The sequence below is a fragment of the Cryptomeria japonica genome, chromosome 5, assembly GCF_030272615.1.
Source record: "Cryptomeria japonica chromosome 5, Sugi_1.0, whole genome shotgun sequence".
Lineage (NCBI taxonomy): Eukaryota > Viridiplantae > Streptophyta > Pinopsida > Cupressales > Cupressaceae > Cryptomeria > Cryptomeria japonica.
In genome coordinates this window covers 673,038,771-673,061,604 of record NC_081409.1, presented here as the reverse complement: position 1 = coordinate 673,061,604, position 22,834 = coordinate 673,038,771, and the positions used below count along the sequence as shown (strand labels likewise).

At 37.1% G+C, this 22,834-nt stretch overlaps 2 protein-coding genes across 4 annotated transcripts in view; both read left to right on the top strand.

The window, feature by feature from the left end:
- Positions 1-22,834, top strand: part of LOC131039553 (uncharacterized) — a 183,683-nt gene that overhangs the window by 733 nt on the left and 160,116 nt on the right. For all 3 annotated transcript variants that reach the window (XM_057972342.2, XM_057972343.2, XM_057972341.2), the window contains exon 3: positions 19,452-19,508. In XM_057972342.2, the coding sequence (XP_057828325.2) occupies positions 19,452-19,508 (57 nt within the window). The remainder of the gene's footprint in view (positions 1-19,451; positions 19,509-22,834) is intronic.
- On the top strand, positions 9,531-12,304 carry LOC131876383 (uncharacterized). The gene is made up of 3 exons (XM_059221599.1): positions 9,531-10,711; positions 10,826-11,524; positions 11,616-12,304. Exons 1-3 carry the CDS (start codon positions 9,569-9,571, stop codon positions 11,994-11,996), a joined length of 2,223 nt encoding a protein of 740 aa, XP_059077582.1. The 5' UTR covers positions 9,531-9,568; the 3' UTR covers positions 11,997-12,304.

Here is a 22,834-nt window from a genome sequence, read left to right as displayed (position 1 = left end):
TCAATCTAAATTCTAGTTCATCTGAGGGATGGAATTTGACTAAACCAACTAATAACCATATATCGTGTTTATGATTTGTTAATTTTTTTCCAAGAAAACATCAACTCCAAGCACATTCCTATAACTATAAATTTAGCTAAAGCATAAGTTAATGACCTTTTTTTTCATCTACCACACTTTTTTCTTTTTCTATCATTCTCTCCCGTTCGATCCAATCATGGCAAGCTTAATTGCCTTTGCGAGAAAATAATTAGTATTAACCATCTTGCGCAATTTTCCATTCCCCAATCAGCGGTCTACCTTCGTATTTCCTGTCCTCTTTATATGTCAGTTTGATATCTTGGAATTCTTTGATCTGATGTTAATTTCCTAAACTTTTAGTTTTGCCAACCGTTATACTTATCCTTTTGATTGTTTCAATAATTAGCCTTGAGTTCCCTTCCATCCAAAGTTTTTGGCATCCATTTTCTTTACCAAAGTCTTATTCTTTCTATGAGAGCCATTGCTTTTGGCTTATTATTTGTTTTTAAGCGTCCAACTGAAATATTTAACAGGGGTTTTCTATCACCATTTCCAAAGATCCCTTCTCTTGTTAACAATGTATTTTCATTCTTAACTTAATGAAAATTGAGCTTAACCCAATCACTAGTAGGCTTCCAATTCACATCCTTATGCTTTTTTGGTGTATTCGCATCTTTTTGGAGCCTCCTCATCTTCTTGAAATGACTTATTTGGCTCATGCTTTCAAGTATTGACCATTTTTATATTGAAGTTTCAATCTTCCCCTATATTTGATAAACTGGTTTTCTTTTTTGGTCCTCCAAAACTTGGCATGACTTTCCAGCCATAAATTCCAAATTATAATGCTTGGACCTATTGTCCAAATGGTCTTCAAAAGTTTATTTCAGAACTTTCTTGGCCATGTCAATATCCATTTCCTAATTGATTATGAGTTAGTTCGTCTAACTGATGTTTTTCTTAATTCTTCCATACCATATTACAATGTGAAAGCAAGCGATCTCCAATTTCTTAGTTTTTCTCCCATAAAGCTCTTTGAAGTCCCATGCAATCCTTTATGGATGAAAGCATTATATTTCACTGCCTCTTTTGAAATTTATTACACTCATCTTGCATATCATTTTGTTGTCAAAGTTTATTGAAATATTTGGAGTCAGTTACTTCTTTGGAGACTTTTCTCATCATTGTTGTTTATTGTTTCACGAGTCATCATTTTTGCAAAACGAGTCTAATAGTTGAAGTCTTTTGTAAAAGTGTGGGTGATTTGTAAAAGCTCTAGAGTAAAGTTAGTTTCTTGTTCGAACCAATTTGCGAAAATGACAAATACAAATAAAGAAGGCATTCCTAGTGTGCCTTTGAACCAACACTTCCTTTTTACCTTTACGTGCCAAAGTGTGTGCCTTGCATGTCCACTTTACAAAAATCACTAAGTGAAAAAGGTGCACCCTACCTAGTTTCAAATGTGTATGTCCTGCACTATTACCTTTCATAAACACAAAAATGAATGAAAAGAAAAATCTTTGTCTTCCACGTCAATTAGCTTGCCAAAGTCCATGGCATATACACTTCTCATGTGGCAAGAAAACAAAAAATGAAAAGTTGTGTGCCTCTTGACCTCACCTTTTTCTAAAAAGCATGAAAGGAAAAACAAAGACACCGTGAAAGCTTTTCCAACCAAAAGCCATTTTTAGTTTTCATTATTTTTATACATATTCTAGTCATATAAACTCAAATCTTCCATTCATTTCTTTCTGAAATTTGTGAACTTAATCATTCTTGCTTGCAAAATTTTTCAAGTGGAAGAAATTAGGATTTATAGGTGCATGTAAAATCTTTTGACACTAGGGTTTACCACATAGAGTTTGCAAGAGAGACAAGGTTTTTTGCATTTTCTCAGTGGAAAATCCTTAGGTCCTTATAGTGAATTTTTTTGTTGAGTAAGGCATCCTAGAGGTTTATCCAAGGATGTGCATGATGAATTAGGGTTTGGTCTTTGCAAAGGATGCACTAGGGATAGTGGCATGCATGGTTTAGTTTCTTTATCAAAGGATTGCAATAGAGTTTCCAATCATCCAAGGTCAGATTTCAACGTTTTTGAAGTATGCCACAGTTTTCCAAGTTGAGGTTGGGACTAGAGAGGGAATTTTTTGAAAAGAAAACTATGTCTAATAAGAAGCTCTACTAGTCATAACTAGTAAGTTTACATGAGTTCTTCTTGTTGGCAACACCAATGCAGGAAAACTGAGAGGGGGGGGTGAATCAGTTTTCACCAAACTTAAACAAATTAATCTTAACTTCAGATCTGAGCAAGAACAACAATAGCAAAGATGACCACCGCATCAACAACACACATAACACACAAATTTTTGACGTGGAAAACCCGGTTAAGGGAAAAACCATGGTGGGAACCTACCCACAATAACATGATACTCTGTAGTAGTATGTGAAAATATTACAATGGAGAATGCACATGCATTCAGGCACACTGCCTAGAGCTCACTGCTCAAAAACAACAAAGGCCTACAACCCAGGGAAGGCTCACTGCCTTACAAAGATCGGATAACAATCCGGATTACATGAACTGAAAGAATAGCATCTACAAATGCCTGATCACAGTTTCGGTTAAGCACACTGTCTGCACAACAACACTTCTCTGCTCTTCCACACTACCGAAATATCAATTCCCTTGTTCGCACATACAATACTCTTACAGATCGTAGATACAATCGTAGACATAGATCTTACATGGTTACAACACTTATTTATAAAAATCATCAGCCTTAACTCCAAGGTCGGCTCAACACATAGGACCTAATTGCAAAATTACATCACACGATACATAAATCAATAATTGGACCAATACAATGTCGACAAGGACATAGCATGGCCCCAAATCAAAACCTCAAACACGCAACACCACCGAATAAATCGCCAAAATCATTTGCAACATGCAAAAATGATCGGGTCGGCCAGAAAGTCATATAACACGAAGAATACCACTAGACCAATAAAATCTTCAATAACACGCACCACAATCAATGTGGACCACCGAAATGCATAGAACACGATCAAAGAACATCAACAAGCAACATGGATTCCTCCGCAATAACGACAACAACTCGGATAACTAGAATCATCATCATTTCACCACCGGAGCTCAAGAACACCAACATAACTTATTGACAAACTAAAAGGTATGCATGCGAAGTTCCAAATCATGAACCATCCGAACTGAGGACACACACAAACGTCTCAAACACTCTCCAAAATCCGCACAACATAAAGAATCAATTCCAGAGCAATACAAACTAGAAATCACAACTCTGCAATAGAGAACCAACAGAAAAACCAACCATCACACCGGATCACATAACTTGATCAAATCACCTTCCGGATCACTAAAACTCATACTGAATCAACTAGAGATAAACATCTCAAAACCTATTAATCCGCATCAGCATAGTTGCAACCAAACCAACTCTCTGCAACATAGGAGCACAAGAACACAGGAATATGTTGACATCAATGACAACAACACATTTCAATAACTCTAATATCCAACACTTCTTTGCTATTTCAACATGAAAAATTGTCCCTAGTCAGACTTTTGGGGAGGAGTTGTCACTAGTTAGACTTTTGGGGAGGAGTTCTTTTAAGTGTTTGGTGAGGTTTTTGCAAGTATAGAATGTCATTGATTCCAACTTTTTTTGCCTTGGCAAAATTACCCTTTTCATCTTTTCCAAGATCTCTATGTCAAGCATAAGATTTTGATGTCTTCCAAGTTGTCCAAGATGAATAACCAATATTATGGATTTGCACCTCATGTCAAATTAAAATGGCTACACAAGAATGTCGTATATAGAAATTGATCATGTAGACGTCCACATGCTCAATCTTCAGGGCAAAGTTAGTAAGGGAGATGACTTAGCTTAGAGGTTGTCTAAGTGTAGATTGGTTTAGGCAGTCTTTGAAGAATCATAAGCAATGCCATTACCACTGACACTAAAGTGTGGGCTTTTGGACTTGTCAAGTGCAACATGTTGGGAAGTGGAAGCATCCAAGTCAGTATGCTATAGCTCCATACTGTTGTGACGTTTTCACACATCACCCCATTGCAAATGGGGACCCCCACTTTTTTGCTTTCTAGTGTAGTTGTTTTAGCTTAGTCATCTAGCTTGGCAGTAGTTTCTCTAGTTATTACCTCTTCCTTGTGAGTGAATGCAATGCCTTTGTTGTTAGGATGTGATCAAGTCAGGTTGTTTAGCAGCAGTCAAGTCCCCCTCTAGACTAGTTTGGAGTCTTTGCAGCTCTAAGTGCTCAAGTGATAAGCGAGAGTCAAACGATAGGTGAGAGTTAAGGTAGTCTTTGGGTGATGCTTCGCAATGCAACCTTTAGGTCAGGTCAGGATATGAGTCTTACGGGTGATGAGTAGTCAAGCAAGCAAGTGGATATCTTCAAGTTAGAGCATAGAAGTGAGGAACGATCAAGGAGAGATGAGCAATCAATTTAGATGAAGTGCTTGATGAGAACCAACCAAGGCCAAAGTGATGATGAAAGAGAAAGAAAATACCAAGTCAACCTTATCAAGAAGTCACTCTACACTTGGTGAAATCAGTTAGTGACGAGGTAGGGATAATTGTTCCCTAGCTCCCTCAAATCCATGGCCAAGGTAGCATTTATTCCCTCACTTCCTCAAATCCCCAACCTAGGATGCTTTTTTCCTTGACTTGCTAAGATCCATGCCTTGTGGAGGTCAAATGCTTGAAGAGTTTTGAAAGGCAATGATGAGTAATGCTATCTCGATACCTTGTTGACTGATGATAAAGATGCCTGGATGAATGATGATAAAATGCTTTGAAGTAAATTGAGCAAAGAACTTCCCTCACTCTCCAAAATCCACAGCCATCCTCAAGAACTTCCCTCACCCCCAAAATCCACGACCATCCTCAAGAACTTCCCTCACCCCCCAAAATCCATGACCAACGAGTGAACTTTCCTTTACATGCTGAAATCCATGGCCAAGGAGGAGTTTTTCCCTCACTCACCAAAATCCACGGCCAAAGAATTCATCCTTGGATTGAGGAAATCCACGCCTCAAGCATGAAAGATAGCAAGATTGATCCTTGAAGTGAAGATGAGACATTGAACTTGCTCAACCCCTGGTTGGAGAAAATTGAAGGATGATGAACATCATATTGAAGGTTAAGTGAATTGATCAACTAAGTGCTTGAAGTCAGCAAGCTTGAACAACAAAAAATATTTTATCCCTTCATTGCCTCAAATCCACGGCAATCACCAACTTGTCCTTCACTTGCAAAGATCAACGACCAAGAGCAGATCAGGTGGAAATCAGACCTATAAAGGATGAAAATCAGACCTATAATGGATGAAAATCAGACCAAAACATCACCATTTCCAGACCTGAAACTTCAGTTTTTCAAGTGAAAAATGTCATTTCCAGATTTTGATGGGCTTCATGAAGTGAATTTTGTGAGTATTTTGCATCTTTACTTACTTAGGGTTTTGTTCACCATCATAGTTCAGGATTCTTTCCTTGTTTTTCTAGGTTTGATGCAAGGGATAAAGGATGTGGAGCATGGAATGAAGAAATTTTCACCACATGAAGAGGGCAACACTTACAATATCTAGATTCATACTTCAACATGGCGAATCAAGGAAGGAACATCTCAACATAGTAAGTGTGAGGATCAACACAAGGAAGGAATTTTACAACTATCTTGAATTTCCTCTGGAAATCTAAGAATTGTTGCTAGTACAAGAAGAGAGTAAATCCAAGACGAAGGCTTCAAGTGAAGGAGTTCAGGTCTAATGCAAGATTCAAGGTGAAACTCACAAAGGTGAATTCCCAAGTATAAAGAAGGATAAGTGAAAGTGATTAAGAGAAGTTAAAAGAATCAAACAAGTTTAGAAGGTCGACTTGAGCAATATGATGATCATTACAGGCTTGGAAATGTTGAGCATCAAGAGGTATTCTCTGAATCACAAACACTTGTGATAAGTTACAAGGAGTAAGTTGAGGTGGCGCCTAGTCATCTTCAACCCAATCACATCATTCCTAGTCAAGGTGTCCAGATTCAATGCACTTGACTCATCCAACGAGGAGGATAACTACCACATGCAGAGGCACAAAGTTCAATGTACCTAACCTCATCATTCATTGGTCAGAATTCAATGATGGACATGTGTCTAATTCAATGTAATTAAATAATTGGTGAAGCATTAAATGTTATGTAATGGGTGTAACAAACCCTAATTCGGGTTTCTGTCATTCAATCTTGGCCATTGATGTGGATTTGATCCAAGCCATTCATTTGTAATGAGCTCACTATAAAAGGCTTGCTCTCCTCATTTGTAAGGTTAATAGTTGATCAATAGAGTTTAGATAGCAAGTAGTTACAATTAGAAGTAGAGTAGGAGGAGAAGGTGAAAATTGTTGCCAAGCATGTAAATAAACATACTTTTCATTGAATTTATATTGTAGGGTTTCTTGTTGGATCCTCATGTTAGATGAAGTTCATTGATTGTGATGGAGTAATGTGTCGATGTTGGTAATTCCTTTGGTTCATACTATTTGTGGTTGGATGATTTTCAATTACAGTGCGTAGTTAGCTTGAACATTAAAATGTGCTAAGTTCAATCGTGGATATGTTTATTCAAGTTGCACTAGTGTATTGGGTATTTGGGTGAATGATTCATGAATGAAAACCTTTCATTTCCCATGGAAGATTGCATTGATTTTGTGTAGTTGTTGGCAACATGGCGAAGCAAAGCTTGGTTTAAGGAATGTGTTCATCCAAGCATGATCTAGTGCTATCATTGATCTTAGGAGTAGTGTAGTCTCTCTAAATCCTCATCCTTTTTATCTTTTTTCAAGTCAATTAGATTTGAAGTTCTAGCCGCATTCAAGCAAGAGTCCAAGTATCAACATAAGTCCCCCTTGTGATTCCAACAATATCACATCAAACTATTGAGCTTATCCACATGTCAAGCCCTGACATTTAGAATCTTGGAGTCACCTCAAGTGATCACTTAAGTTCAGCATTTGAGGTGATTTTGTTCAAGAGAGGATAAGATACCTTGGTATTTTATTCTATGTATGAAGTGCATAAAAGCACAGCAATAGAATTGGCACTAGAGGGAGGGCTTGATAGTGAATATATGAATGAAGTAGTTGATGCCGAAGCTTATCAAGTCATATTTTGAAGCAGTCACCAACAACATTTGCACAAAAAGGGAGACATTCAATGTTCAAATCTTCCGTAGGTGGAACTAGTTGAGCTTTCAAGTTACATTCGAGATTTGCTAGATCTCTCTAATTTCAAAAAATCCAAAAAAAAAGTAGAAAATTTGAAAAAATAAGTGAAAAATTTGAAAAGCAAAAAAACAAAAAAAAAAAAAGAAAAACCAAAAAAGGATTTTGTCAATGTGTTTTTATGCACTATGCAACATAGAATAAAATACTAAGTATTCTATCCTCTCTTGAACAAAATCCTTGCAAGTGCCAAATTGCGTGATCAAATGGGATGACTCCAAGGTTCTGAATGTTAGGTCTTGATGTGCTCTTGGATAGACTTAGTGTATATCATGGCACGTTCTTGTGATAGTAAACCATGGTGCCACCAATCATATGTTACTCCCTTCAAATGCATTGTGGCAAACTGTATAGCCTTATCCTCATCCATGGCTTTGAGGGATAGAAATGTATCAAGCTTATGCACCCATGATCTGGCACTAGTCTTCCAGCTTCCATCGAAGGTGGGTAATGAGACCTTGTTTAATGCCTCCTTCCAATCTTGGGGTTGAGTGTCTTGCCCAGTTTGCCTTCTAGGTCCTCTGTCTTGCCTTTCCAATTTGAATCTGGCCTTATCTTTCCACTGATTCATGAATTGATTCAAATTTATTAATGTCCTGACTTGCTCTGGAAGTGACATATAGTCATCATAGGCAGCCATGACCTCATCTGTGATATGTGTTTCTTCAACCTCTTCCTGAGGAACCTCTTCTGCCTCATTTCTTCTTGGTAGAAATGTAGGTCAAGTGGCTGACCAGACTTTGTATTTGCTGTCCTAGCAGCATTAGAGGCTGCTCCAGCACAGTTTTTGTGACCTCTCTCACTACCTTCATCATCTTGACCCTGTGCCTGTGGTTGCACCCTTAAATTACCAATATTGTTTAGAAGTTGCTGCTGTGACTGTATGAAGGTTTGCATCATCTCTTGTTGTTGTTGAGACAGCTAACCCAATACATCTTGTATGTTGGGTTGACCATTTCCACCCTCATTCCGTTGCTTCCTGCCCCTGTTGTTTTGCTCTACGTTTGGTGTAATACCTGTGTGGGCCAATTTCACGCGGGTTCATAGAATCAATTCGCTGCCATGTCTTACCCTCAATTTGCACTATAAATTTTTCACTTCTCCCTTACAATCAGCTGGTAATTTCATCAAACAATTTGCGTATGATTTGGAAAAAGCGATATTGGTTTGCAGATTTGAATGCGTTTGGTTACGTGCTAAGTTACCGGTACTTCAGGTTTTGCCCCCGAATCCGGATACGATACGTATCGGATTCGGATTCGCCTCGGAATCCCTGTGGATTCGGACAGGGTACTGATTTTTGCCTCCTGAAACGCATCCGTTTTTGGAGTCCCGATTCCAGACGCATCCGGTGTAGACGTGGCGATTCCATAAGGTTTTTTTGACGAATCCGCATCGGACACAAATTTCGAGGGTTTTTTTACGGGTCGAATCATGTCTTTTCACGTTTTAAACCTAAAGCAAAGCTAAAATTAAAAAACGCGAAATCATTATTCCACGCGAAACAGTGAGAGGAAAATCGAAAAATGCAGGTTTGAGAGGAGGCGCGACGACAGAGGTGAGAGGAGGCGCTAGGGCAGGAGGCGCAACGGAGGCGTGACGGCACAGAGGCTTCGACAGAGGCGCTAGGGCAGGAGGCGCAACGGAGGCGCGACGACGGCACAGAGGCGCGACGCCACAAAGGCACGACGGAGGCACGAGGACGGCACAGAGAGGCGAGACGGGAGGTGCCAGGCAGGAGGGCGACGGCCGACAACCAGCGCAGGTTTTAAATTTTAAATTTTTTTTAAGTTTGTTAAAATAATGATCATAGTTTGTTAAAAAATTAAATTTTATTATAGTTTTTAAAAAAATTTATTAGTTTGTAAAATTTTATTATAGTTTTTAAAAAAATTTATTAGTTTGTAAAATTTTATTATAGTTTATTTAATAATTTATATAAAATTTAAAAATTAAATTTAATAATTTATTTAAAATGAAAGTAATTAAATTTTAATTTTTAATTACACAAATTATTATAAACTATAGTTTGTTTAATAAACTATTAAACAAACTATAGTCTATAATAATTTGTGTAATTAAAAATTAAAATTTAATTACTTTCATTTTAAATAAATTATTAAATTTAATTTTATATATTTAACATTTAGAATCTATTGTTTACTATTAATTTATTAAATATTAATAATTATTTTTTAATTTGTTGTAGAAATCATAATGGCAACGACTACTAGCTCTACTCCTCAACGGACTTTCAAAACTGACCCAAATTCACCTTTATGGAAATATGTCAAAATAATAGACCAAGTAAAAGGTGGTGGAACATTTTTATGGATATGCAACTTCTGTAGTACGAAAAAAACTAGCTCCTACAGTCGTGTCAAAGCCCATTTTTGTGCCATTCCCCAACAAGGAATCAAACCATGTCTAGGAAAGAATGGAAATGGGATGTCACCTCAAGAAATAGCAGGATATATTAGAGAGCAAGAGGAAGCAGATGCAAGAGTTGGTCGTGCCTCAAACCATCCTTTGTTGACAGGAAGAGGAAGTAAATCAAAGAGGCCCCCTACTTCTCCATCTTATAGCGATTTTCCTGATATCGTGGTAGAGAGCCACCCATTCTTGGACCCAATTAGTGAAGAACCTGTTATTGTGAAGAGAAGCAAGGGACCATTAGAGAGAGCATTTAAGAATGATGCTAGAGAGATTGCAGATCAATCCGTTGGAAGATGTCTATATGCAAACGGTTTGTCATTTAATGTGGTACGATCACCATATTGGCAGGATATGTTGAAAAAGGTAAATGAGGCTCCACAAGGGTACACAGGGCCAGGTTATGAGAAGGTGCGTAGCACCTTACTAGCAAAGGAGGTAAAAAACATAGACAATGCATTGGCTCCCATTAGAAATTCATGGAAACAAACAGGGGTGTCCATCATTTCAGATGGATGGAAGGATACCAAAAATCGGCCATTAATTAATGTAATTGCAGTGTGCCCTAAAGGGGCAATGTTTCTGAAAGCTGTGGATTGTGAGGGACAGATGAAGGATGCACAATTTATTGCTAACATCCTTATACAATGCATTCAGGATGTGGGACCTCAAAATGTTGTCCAAGTAATAACGGACAATGCAAAGAATTGTAGAGCTGCAGGTATGTTGATTGAGACACGGTTTGAACACATATTTTGGACACCTTGTGCTGTCCACTCTCTCAACCTCATGCTACAAAAGATAGGCAGGAAAATAGATTGGATCAAACAAATTTATGTTGAGGCTGAAGAGATCCAAATGTTCATCACAAACCATAACATGTCACAGGCCATTTTCAGATCATTTTCACAGTTGGAGTTGCTAAAGGTAATTGAAACACTTCAATTTTTAAAATCTACATTTCACTTTGATGGTTACTTAATTTTTTTTTTTTATCATGTCTTCTTTGTATTCTAATTTTTATTTTTAATTTTTGAATAGGTTGCCGAGACCCGATTTGCATCCAACACAATCGTCTTGAGGCGACTTGTGAAGGTGCGACAGCCACTTGCTAGCATGGTAATTAGTCAAAGTTGGTCCCTATGGAGGCAATCCAATACTGAAAGGGCAGCAAATGTAAAGCGCATGATCCTAGATGACACTTGGTGGGATCGAGTGGAATATCTTTTGAGTTTCACTGAGCCCATCATGAGTATGATCCGTTATACTGACATGGATCACCCATGTTTGGGAGAGGTATATGATGGCATTGACTCGATGATTGAGAAAATGAAAGCCATCATCAATGCAAAAGAGCAAGATCCCGAAGAAACTTTCTTCAAAGAGGTTCAATCAATTTGTGTTGAGCGGTGGAACAAAATGACCACCCCACTACATCTTCTTGCATTTGCATTGACTCCCAAATTTTATAGTGATGAAATGCTTGCTAAGCCATCAAGGGTACCACCATATAGAGATTCAGAAGTCAGTGAAGGGTGTAGGACAGCACTTACTAAACTCTTCCCAGATTCTGAAATGGAGGATTTAATGACAAGTGAGTTTGCTGATTTTGTAGCCTCCAATGGTCAAAGTGTTTCCGCTCTCCGTGACAAGTATAAAAAGGATTCTCATGCTTGGTGGTACCTCAATGGCCATACATCACCAAACCTTCAAACTCTTGCAATCAAAGTTTTATCGCAAGTAAGTTTCATAATTTTTATTGCTCTCTAAATTTAGATTTTTTACTATTTTATAATTGTCACCCTCTCACTTTGTGTCAATTATTCAATAGGTTGCTAGTTCCTCTTCATCTGAGCGAAATTGGAGCACATACTCCTTTATCCACTCAGTGAAACGCAACCGACTGGCAGCAAGTAAGGCAGAAGAGCTCGTTTATGTGCATTCAAACTTGCGCCTTCTTACTCATAAACAAAATGAGTATAAGGATGGGAGCACAAAGTTTTGGGATGTAGATCCAGAGCGAACTGATTTGGATTTTTCAGCTGCCACACAATCTTTACTTTCTGGGGAGTCTGATAGCCAATGTGCTGCTAGTGCAAGTGGCAGTGAGGCTGCATGTGGTTCCAGTACTCTACCTACATCATCTAATGTCAATGCTGATGTTGATCTTGATCTTCCTAGTGACCCATATGATGCTATTGCTGATTATTAGTTGTGTCATTTTATTGTTGAACGGTTGAGCCAGTGAACAATGAATTCGATATCTATCATAACATTCAAAGTTTGTAATTTTGTTATAGACTTATAGTTATATCAATATGAATCATATATGATAGTTCCAAGTTTTGTTTAGCATATGGATGATATGTGGGATTCTAAATTTAATTTTTGTTTCTACTTATTAGAGTGTATATATGTATATATTTATGATTTTTACCTTTTTTTGTACGGACGTACCCATACGTACCCAGGCCCCCCCTAAAAAAAATGCCGTACCAGCGTACCGTACCCACGTACCCGTACCCGTACCGGCAACTTAGGTTACGTGTTTGGTCTCTCTACTGAAACCCCAACAGGCTGGCAAGATCACCAGCTCTGATACCACTGTTGAAACCCAACCCCTTGTGCCACTAAAGTTTTTGCACTCCTCTCCTTAATTTAGTACTCAGGTATTTAAATAAACAATTTGCTTGAAGCTGCTGATATATGTTTCAATTTTCTTGGCAAGGGTATTGATATTTGTTTGTGTTTAGACATGAAGTTCATGCTAATGCGATAAAGACATAATTAATTAAATATTATTTTTGTCAATTTTATGTGTCTACAATAAGCAATACATAAATAACTAACAATGGATAAATATCTCATTAAACCTTGATATGCAAAATACAGAGGAAAAGCTTTGGTCTCAGACCTGTGTCAAAGCAACAACATAATGCCACACTCAGAAAATTATTGTTTGATAGTCACTTTGTCTTTCAGCTTCTATATTTAGATTTGATTCTCTCAGGAGAGTTTTCTTCACTACCAACGATCTTTTCATTTCTATGAGCAAGTTGGAACTCAATATTTCTTTACCTTTCTTCAATCATTCATGCTCCCGTACCATAGATATGAAGTCAAGCCGAGTCGCCGTCCAGTTAGTGATGGATGTGGTTCAGGTTGACCCGACTAAGGATACTGTGCATTCTAAACTAGAAGTCATGGCTGAAGTAATGCGTCTCCAACAAAAATGAAATCCAGTTCGTAGGCTTGTTTGCATACACCAAGTTGAAAATTTGCAACTGGTGATTAAAATGGCTCTGATTGGCTCACTTGAGGTTGCGTCCAGATCTTGTGACCACTAGGGTTTCATCCTCGGGCTGGGAGAACACACGTGTACGTGCTGAGAGAAGTTTCGATAAAATGAAAATAATGCCGAATGAATAATGCCCAAAGCTCTTCGAATTACTCCTTTTATCGGGCCTTTACCACCACCGACTCATATTTTTAAGTTAATATTTAAACAAAGTAAATCGTCCAATTCTTAAAATCGCCCCTCATAATGTTAGTGAAGTGGGTCCCACAATTAATTAAATTTGAAGTTAGATTTAGGTTTATATCCAGAGGCTCCTCCATATTTAATTAATGACTTATTCCCCTTTATTTTATTATTTTTATTTTTTTGCATTAGCCTTCGGAAATAATAAAGGCTAACAAATTATTATTAATTTGCATGTTAGGCAACGGGGGACATTACAATATATGTGCTAGGATAAAAGACTGAATTGCTACCGCAACCGGGTATGGTATTTAATGGAAAGTTTTGATGCTTTCAATATCAAGACTATTTACAGATCGCAGAATTAGGGAGTTGATTCACTAGCCCAGGCTGCAAGTTTGCTGGAACCATGAGCCATGCAGAGCTCAAAAAGGTTTACTCTTGAGTTGACCTCAGTCCCATCTGTTTCAGACAACATCACAAACTTTCAAGTATTTGAAGATGATAAACACATTCTGGATTTCATTACAAGTTCAGATGTGTTTGCTGCACAAATTATTGACGAAGAAATCCTGAAGAGGCAGAGATAGATGTCGAAAGTATTCTGAATTTGAAGACCAATACTATCCCCAGAGGGATGGTGCAGTTGGAGAGAATATTTGATTGGGATCTCAAGTCATGCAAGGGTGGCGAATCTGAAGGAGGTATGTGCCATAAGGTGAATCTAGGCACTGAGAAAAATGAGAAGAATGTGTTGACAGGAAAAGTCTGCACAACACAAGAAAGAGATGGAATTCTCAAAAATATGAAAGAATTTCCAGATGTGATAGCATGGGGGTATGAGGATTTAAAGAAGTATGACACTTCGATCATCATGCACACCATACCACTCAAACCCGGAGCCAAACCATTCAGACAGAGGGAGAGGCCAGTCAATGCTTTGCTGGAGCCACTGATTTATTAAGAAGTAAAAAAGTTGCTGGCTGCTCCCATCATATTCTCTATGAGGCACTCAACATGGGTTGCCAACCTTGTCCCAGTAAGGAAGAAAAATGGTGAAATTAGATCGTGCATAGACTTTCGCAATCTGAACAAGGCTTTAGAAAAGGATAACTATCTGTTGCCTTCACTGGATGAGGTACTGCAGATTGTTAATGGATCCCAGATGATATCCTTCCTTCATGGATATTCTGGGTACAACCAGGTGATGGTCGAATACGAGGATAGGCTGAAGATAGCTTTCATCACCAAGTGGGGAGTGTTTGCGTACAAAAGGATGCCCGTTGGGTTGATTAATGCAGGTGCCACATTCCAACGCACCATGGACATTGCCTTCATGGACCTAGTGGGCAAGTGTATAATCATTTACATGGATGACTTAACAGTGTTTTCTAAGAAGAGGGAAATCCATAGAAGTGATTTGAGAAAAATATTCCAACGCTGTAGATAGTTTTGGGTATCTTTAAACCCAAAGAAGTGTATGTTCGGGGTAGCTGAAGGTAAATTGCTTGGACATGTAATCTCAGAGAAAGGGATTTAAATTGATCCCGACAAGATTGAAGCCAGGCTCGAGATAATTTGCCAATGTGTTATCTCCTGTTAACCACCATCGGGGAATGTAGGCATGCTCAAACCTGTGAAGCTAGGTGGAGTTGATGCCTGGTACCTATAGTCACTAAAACATTCACACGTCAAGTGTACCTGCTCATGCATATATACATTTAATAATCACATTAACTCAAATTGTCAAAAGGAATTCTAACATTGTATGCATTCTCATATAATCGAATGTTACAATATCATCCCTTTCACATCTAATCACCAATTAAATATCATAATCATAATTTAATCTAATTAACTGCATTAAATAATCATCATTAACATCATACCTCTGCAGCACTAAGCATATAAATGTTCCCCGAACGAAGTCGACATCATAACACCGTTAGTAACATGATATCTCATCAAATCAAAATAACATAAATATGATTCATTACTTTAATCAACTGATCCAACTAACATTATTAATCTCATTCTAATCATTAACCAAATCAGCATTTCACATATGATAATACCAAATCATGAATAGGTCTATCTCAATCATCAAAACACATTAGGTCTATATCATGCCATAGCAACAACCCAATGAATCAAGTATCCAACCAGTCAAGCAATGATCCTCACAACCAAGCACAAGAATAAAGCACACATCCCAATGCAACAACATCATCAAGTCACCCTGAAGCAACACAACACATCAGTGGTCTAAAATGATCACTAGACATATCAAAATTAAGTATAAGATAATTACTCAAAGTTACATACAGTGCAATAAAGAAGATCCTAAAGCAAGATCAAGCACCACAAAATGATCTGCATCCAACTGCAAATGATACAATCCATGGGCATAAAGCCAAGTCCACATACAAAAGTATGAAATGCAGAAAGCAGACGGGAGGGGCATTACACTAATATTGGGGATGAAGTCTCTTAGAAATGTGTTTGTGTAAAATATCCGTTACTATATCATGAGTACTTTGCTATTATGGGAAACTTTATTGTTATCATGGGAAATTACCAGGAGATGTATATAGTTGTGAATAAATTTCATTTAAAGTCTCTTTACATCTGGAGACGTCCACATACATGTCTCTGATACAGGGACATATTTCCAGTCAGGAGATGAGTACCAGGGGTCAGGGTATGAGTCTCCACATAACTATGTTTTTAAATTTTTTTTGAGCATTGAGTTGAGGGTTCTCTTGGGCCCTCACACTTAAAATATAATTTATACAAAGCTATCAGTACAAAAATTGGTATTACATGCATATTAAGAAAGCCTACACCTCCCCTCATACCAAAGAAACAAACACTATAGGTCCAAACACCTCCTACCACTGGAAAGAATCAAGAAATTTATAACTGTTGTGCAAAGCAAACCACAATGCATATACCAGAAGCCAGACATTAAAGAAGCAGACTAAAGATTCAAGCTTCTACAAAAAAAGTTACAGGAAAGTTCAATCCAAAACAATTGGAGCCTTTGTCAGCCTGTGACTAGCAGACACATTCAGACCTTCATCCACACAGACAACATCCATTGTCCTTCTTCCTCGCTACACATTTTGCCTTTGAATCCTCTGTGAGTCTGAATTATACTCTGGGTTCCAGATAAGGCCACTTCTTGAATGAACCAACCCTTACCATGAAAGAGCAGGCAGTGTAAAAGGGCTTGAGACTCAAACATCTGATGCATAACTCTTATCTGGCCCCACCCACAGGGCTAGATCCTTACAATACACAGTCAAATCCTCTTTCTGATTGTATACCACTTGAAAATCTTTCTCAAAGGCCCGAGTTTCCTCTCCTAAGCTTTTGGTTTGAGCCTTCTCATTCTTCTGATCCTCCTCATTGTTAGAGCTATTGCATGCTGCAAAGTTCATAACCTCAGGGAATACAATGTGGCTAATTGAATCTGTAACAGCTCGATTGTTCTGTAAAATCAGTTGCTATGGTCATGCAAGCCCTAAAGACCCCAGTAATAGTAATGCCATCTTGCTCAGGAATTAATTTGATGAATTTCAATTTGTCCAGATCGGGGACTGAAAAGGTGTTCTTCAATCCCATATTAGCCTCTGCACTCCCATTGAACAAATCTCTCCCTGAGCTCCTGTGTTGCTGTATCCTCTGCAGCAAAAACTGAACCCGAAAAAAACCCTGTGCAGAGAAAACAGAGAACGACCTTCAGCACATATAAAAAACTACAACAAACATATTTTCAATGTGCTGCTAAATGTGTCAATTCACTCTAAAGGCTCATGCCTTATTTCATTTTTGCCATCTCTGAATATCAGCCACCGCCATACTACAAAAATATTACACCACCTCGATGTTTCATAATTAATATCAAGCATTACAAAAACTCCTTATGGGAAGGAAAATAAATCCCAAGTCCTCCCGCTTTACAAGCCAATGCAACCACATAAGATAGGAAACCAAATTCAATTGCCCCTTTACAAAAAAGTATTTTTCTCAAGCACTATTAACATGGACTGATAGGAAAAGATGTCTCAACCTTGCATTCCTAATGTTTGTTTTAATATATTTTGTATTCATTTGCTATTTCATCTTCTTGTTGAGAGTTAGCACCCCACTTGGAGGCTTGCTAGACTTGATCTTTTAGTGAGTTTTGTCTTTTCATGAGGAGGTAGGTGCTTTATTTTGAGGTGGCATGGTTTGACCATGTGTCGACATCTTGTGGTGTGTGTAAGATCATCATGAAGGAAGTTACATATGACAGATTCTATGATGTGTAAGAGCAAGTAAGAGGGAGGTTACATTGGAATCTTGACTAGTATTATGACAGGCTGGTATACTTGTCATGGAACATCTTGCATGTTTGAATGAAGACAAATTGGGGCCCCCAAGTTTGGATGGTCAAATATGACAATTTGACATTGTAAGATATGATAGGAATATATCGAAAAACAGCCAAAGGGATCTTCTACCAAGATGCTGTAATTCAGTGTCTTGTTTTGGGTGTCATACCTCCTATGATATTGCTAATGATTTTCCTAAACCATTCATCGTTTCCAATTTGTATTTAGCTATTGATTGGTGTTTGAAGTTGTAGTTTGTAATTGTATGGTTGATTTGTAGGTATTTTTTTGTTGTTAGATTCACTCTAGATTTGTATGTTGGTGATACTCCATGTGAGGCTTACTTTGCAAGTGTATTGTAAACCTTTTGGTTTACTGAATAATCATCAGGCTATTTTGGAGTGTGGTGTTTTTATCCCGGAAGGGTTTTCTCCATGTACACCTTTTGTTATGGTATATTGTTTTATTTTATGTTCATATGTGCTTCTACTTTTTGTAGCTGTAAAGATTAAAGAATTTGCATGATCCGCTCCTCATTGGATTGGTGTAGGAAGCGTTTTTATATACCTTGCTTCCTATTGTTGATGTTACTGTAGCGTCAGGAGATTCTGTGTGTATATCTCCTTACAAATAATATGCATTGTGTATGGCCGCCACAAGTGTGTGTGACGCCTCCATGTAATTAAATGTTAATTAAATGATTGATCGCTGACTTGAGGGAAAAGTCACCTCAGTTCGTGGTTGAAAAGATGTCTCTCTTGAGGCCGTCTATTCTTGGAAAGGCACCATGTTTTGTCTATGTATTAAGGCAATTCTCCTTCATTTGTGAATTGAATGAATTGGAGAATACCAGCGATTAAAAGAAAGCATCGATACCTTCAGCATATTTGATATCTTCAGCATAATCATTATCTTCTGCACATTGTCATATTACTTCAGATATTTCAGTTATAAAACTAGTGAGGAGACTTCACTTTATTATGTTGGCCTTGAGATTAAGGCAAATTCTCTTCAAGTCAGATCCAACAAATACAAGAGAAGTTCACACTTCTACAGCAGATCGAGTTTGATAGAAGAGCAGTTCACACTCCAGGAGATATTTGATAATCATCTTTAGCATATTATCATATTGCTTCAGACTGACATTCAGCAAGGAGATTTATATCTGTTGTAGTTCGCACCTAGGAGAGGCGCCTATATTCATCATAGAATCGGCCTTAAATTTGGCCAAGTTGTAAAAACAGATTTCTGCATTATTCAATAATATAAGAGATATCATTGGCTGGGTTTTTCTCCCTCAAGGAGGGTGGTTTTCGCAGGGTACTTGCTGTGTTAAAGTGTTTATCAATTCTGTATTTTTGTCTATTTTACATTTGATCATAAAAACAACACCTTTCATGGGCAATTGGGTAATTATTTTAATTACAATTATAGCTTTATATTTCAATTATGAAGATTACTAATTGTTTGCGGGGTTTATTAGAAAATTGTGCTTGTATCTTTAATACTCTAAATTTCGCACGTTCCAATTTTATATAGAATTTTGTCTAAATCTTGTTGGACATGTGATTTTCAAAAGAATAAAGAATTGTATGGTTTTGATTTTCAACTTTAAAGAAAGAGGAGGAAGTCTACGAGACATTTGTATATGAAAAATACAGGCTACTATACGGTGCCAATGTTTAAATTACAACGATAGCATCATATTGGATTTTTATCATATTTTTTTAACTTATTACAGTAATACTTGTAAAATGTAATCGCTTTGTTTTTTCATTGAGATAATTAATTTGCTGGCTTGAAGCAGAGGTTAAATCAAAGCATAGATGTTGGGAGTTTTGTCTTGGAGATGAAGGACATCTTGGTAAGTTATTTAATTCCACCATATGTGCAAAGTCATTTCTTCCATATTGCTATTTCGTATTATGTACATTTGGTGGTTTTCTTGGTGGACCTATTTTTAGTTGCTAGAATCATTCTTCAACTATATTTATAATTAATATCATTAAATGACACCCCATTTGAAGGAGCATAGAAACATTTCATGTCGTTTTTACTTTCAATATGTTCTCTGTTCTTGTTTCAACATGGCCAACTTGCCCAATTGTTGTGCTTGCTAGCTTATGCAAGATAAAGAAGTTTACGCTTCAAAAAACAGGACAAGCTATGTGACATGTAAAGAAAGAAGAAAAATCTGTTATTGTTAGTGACTGGTCAAAGCTAGTGAGTGGGACTTTGACAACCAAAAATAAAATATGAAAACTCAAAGTATACATAATTACAATGTCTAAGGTATATCACAATACAAGAGACGTTTGTGGGCCAAAATGTTTTAATATCCAATTTATGCAAAAATAGTATAAACCTTTGAGGTTGGGTAACACCATACAATACTCCTTTTTGAAGAAGCCAATTCTTGCTATATCTCCAAGAGATCTCAAATACATAACATTCTCTTCACATCCTTACAATGATATTCACCTCCTTTAAATAGACCTTCTCCTAATAACATAATGGAGGGCTAACCCATGTCTGCCACATGTTGTAATCTCCATTCTCCTATGTACATTATAATTGATTACATAATCTATCCACATGATCCAATATAAGTAACTTAAGGGATGTCTGCCACATGTTGGAATCTCCATTCTCCTATGTACATTATAGTATCCCTGGTACATAAGAAATGACCTTGCTTTGGAAAACAAAAAAAAACATTTTGTAGGTAGGGACCCTGAGTCTTTGTCCAAACATTATATCCTCTAACTCTCATGAGATATAGGATATATAGAGATAAAGTGCCTTTTCATCTCCACCTTGAGGAGAGTACAAGGATTGAAAATACTATTGCCTTGAAGGATATGCTGATATGTCTTAACTTGTAATGGTTAAGGGTTAGAATATACCCCCTGTTGACAGAGTGATGAGCTTATCTATAATAGTTTGTCACCAAGATGCTGAAGTATTAAAATTTTATATTATTTGGACATTGTAAATGATAGACTCCAACAATAATCATCTTTATGCTCTTCATACCCAGTGACATTACATTTATCCTATTTCATCTAGGCAGTTCTCTCAATTTTTAACTTTATGTGGACTAATTCCTTTTTCTTGATGTTTAGTTGTCCACACTTTATACACCTACAAGGGTCTCAATAAATAATTTGTTTTAAGTAGGTGAAGGCTTTCAAAAGTATTTTAAATTATATTTTTTATTGTAGTGGGGATTTGACCCATGTAAGTTTTAGTCAGTCAAGATGAACTCAACGAGTATTCATTATTCTAATGACATTTTCCCTCATTTATGTTGGTAATCATTAAAAGGAATGGGGACACACTTAGTTCCCATGCTTTTAAGCTCTTGTTAGTAGAGGGAGAAACAATGAATACATTCACAAATTTGTGTTTTTCACCCTCTAACCTCCAGCAAAATTTTTGCAGCATATAATGCCTTATTAGTCATCCCTGTCTCACAATCCTTTCCAATGTGGGATCAGGCCAATTACAGCCTACTCGTGTGTTAATTTTATGTAGGTTAAAGCTTTCATGGCCATTTAAAATTTTTATGGGATTTAATTGGTGTAGGTCTAGATATCTCAAGATGACCTCAATGAATATTCATCACCTTAATGATATTTTGTTCCTATTTTTTATGGATGATGAATTCAAGGAAAGGGTACCCACTAAGCACACAAGCACCTGTAAATATTTGTCAGCAGGGGGAGGAACGGTGAATACGTTCATTGCTTTACGATTTTCATCATCTAGCTTCTTTCCCCATGGCAAGGCTTTTGGAGCATCCAATACCTTATATGTCACCCTTATCTCACAATTCTTACTTTTGTGGGATTAACTTAATTACAACTTTATAAAGAAGAGAATAAAGATGATAATTTCAAAAATTGCTTTGATTTCTGTAAATCAAGTTTATAGAACATTTTGAAATTATTTTCAGGTTGCTTTTGGATTGGATATATGTAACGTATACCTCTGATTTTTTTGAGATTGTTTTGCAAGTTTGATTGCCAACATGAACAGTTTGCTGATTGGTTTTGTTTCAGATTTCATTCACCATTAAAGAGCATTCATAGAACACATTGCATTGGAAAGATTGAATAAACGAATATGCATTAAATAGCAAGTTCACCATAAACTCTTGAAAGCACAATACATACAATTTGAAAATTAAATGCAATGCAATGAGCATACCTGGAAACAATGACAATGATGAAGATTTCAGTCCACAATATATACTCTCTTATAATTTGTTCCTTGCTTCAACAAAGTACAATACGTCTTCTATGATCTATCAGCTGGTCCTTGAGTTTCATCAAGTGAAAACTATCCTTCAACCCTTCCAAAGACCCAAATAAGGTCTGCTAGTACAGGTAAAGGTCTGAAATCATGAACAGCAGTTTTGTCAAAGCTTCAAAAGACTGTCCCCGACACATGGGTCTGAAAATTCCTTCAAATCACCCCCAAAAGACACCAACCTGCTCCCTTAATAGCTTTAACAATGAAAGATCACATAAAAACCTGCAATAGAGGAGTTTAAACCTCCCTCACACCATTTTGCACTCCTTATAACCCTGCTGAAGCTGGGTGCTACCTCCCAAAGGGATGACTTTAGCTAGAAAAATATATACAAACCAAAGTTTATGTATTATATATTGATCTTTATCCCTCAACAGTAGGAAACACTTTGCAACAATGCCGAGAACCATAAAAAATTCTGTCCAAGAGTAATGAGCATAAATAAGGGTCCTTGTGTATTGAAATTTGTACAGCTAGCACTGAGAAAAAGTCCAAATCTTACCAAACTCAAACAGCAGTGTAAATGGGAACTAAACCCACCAAAAACTAAATACCCAAATAAAAAAATCTCATATATCTTCTTTTTCATCAATACTCAGATTGCCAAAACTCAAAAATTGAAGCATCCTTGACTGCATATCCAACAACTAGATAGAGTTGATTTTTCACTACCAAAACCAGATCAACTATAGAAAGGTTTCGTCCTCAACTATCTCTGTAAGAACTCTCCAGGTTTATTTCAACATTTTGTTATGTGTGCACAAGCAGAATGAAATAATGAGATCCAAAATCCCATTATATAGACTTGGAGTGAGAAATTAGGGCAAATTTTAATATTCAAATATAATATTGCCTCAAAAAAGGTGCCTAGAT

Excerpts from the sequence above, each read along its gene's own strand:
- LOC131876383 (XM_059221599.1), top strand. The coding sequence starts at position 9,569 with ATGGCAACGACTACTAGCTCTACTCCTCAACGGACTTTCAAAACTGAC. Across the intron at positions 10,712-10,825 it reads CACAGTTGGAGTTGCTAAAG|GTTGCCGAGACCCGATTTGC; the intron begins GTAATTGAAACA and ends ATTTTTGAATAG. Across the intron at positions 11,525-11,615 it reads CAATCAAAGTTTTATCGCAA|GTTGCTAGTTCCTCTTCATC; the intron begins GTAAGTTTCATA and ends ATTATTCAATAG.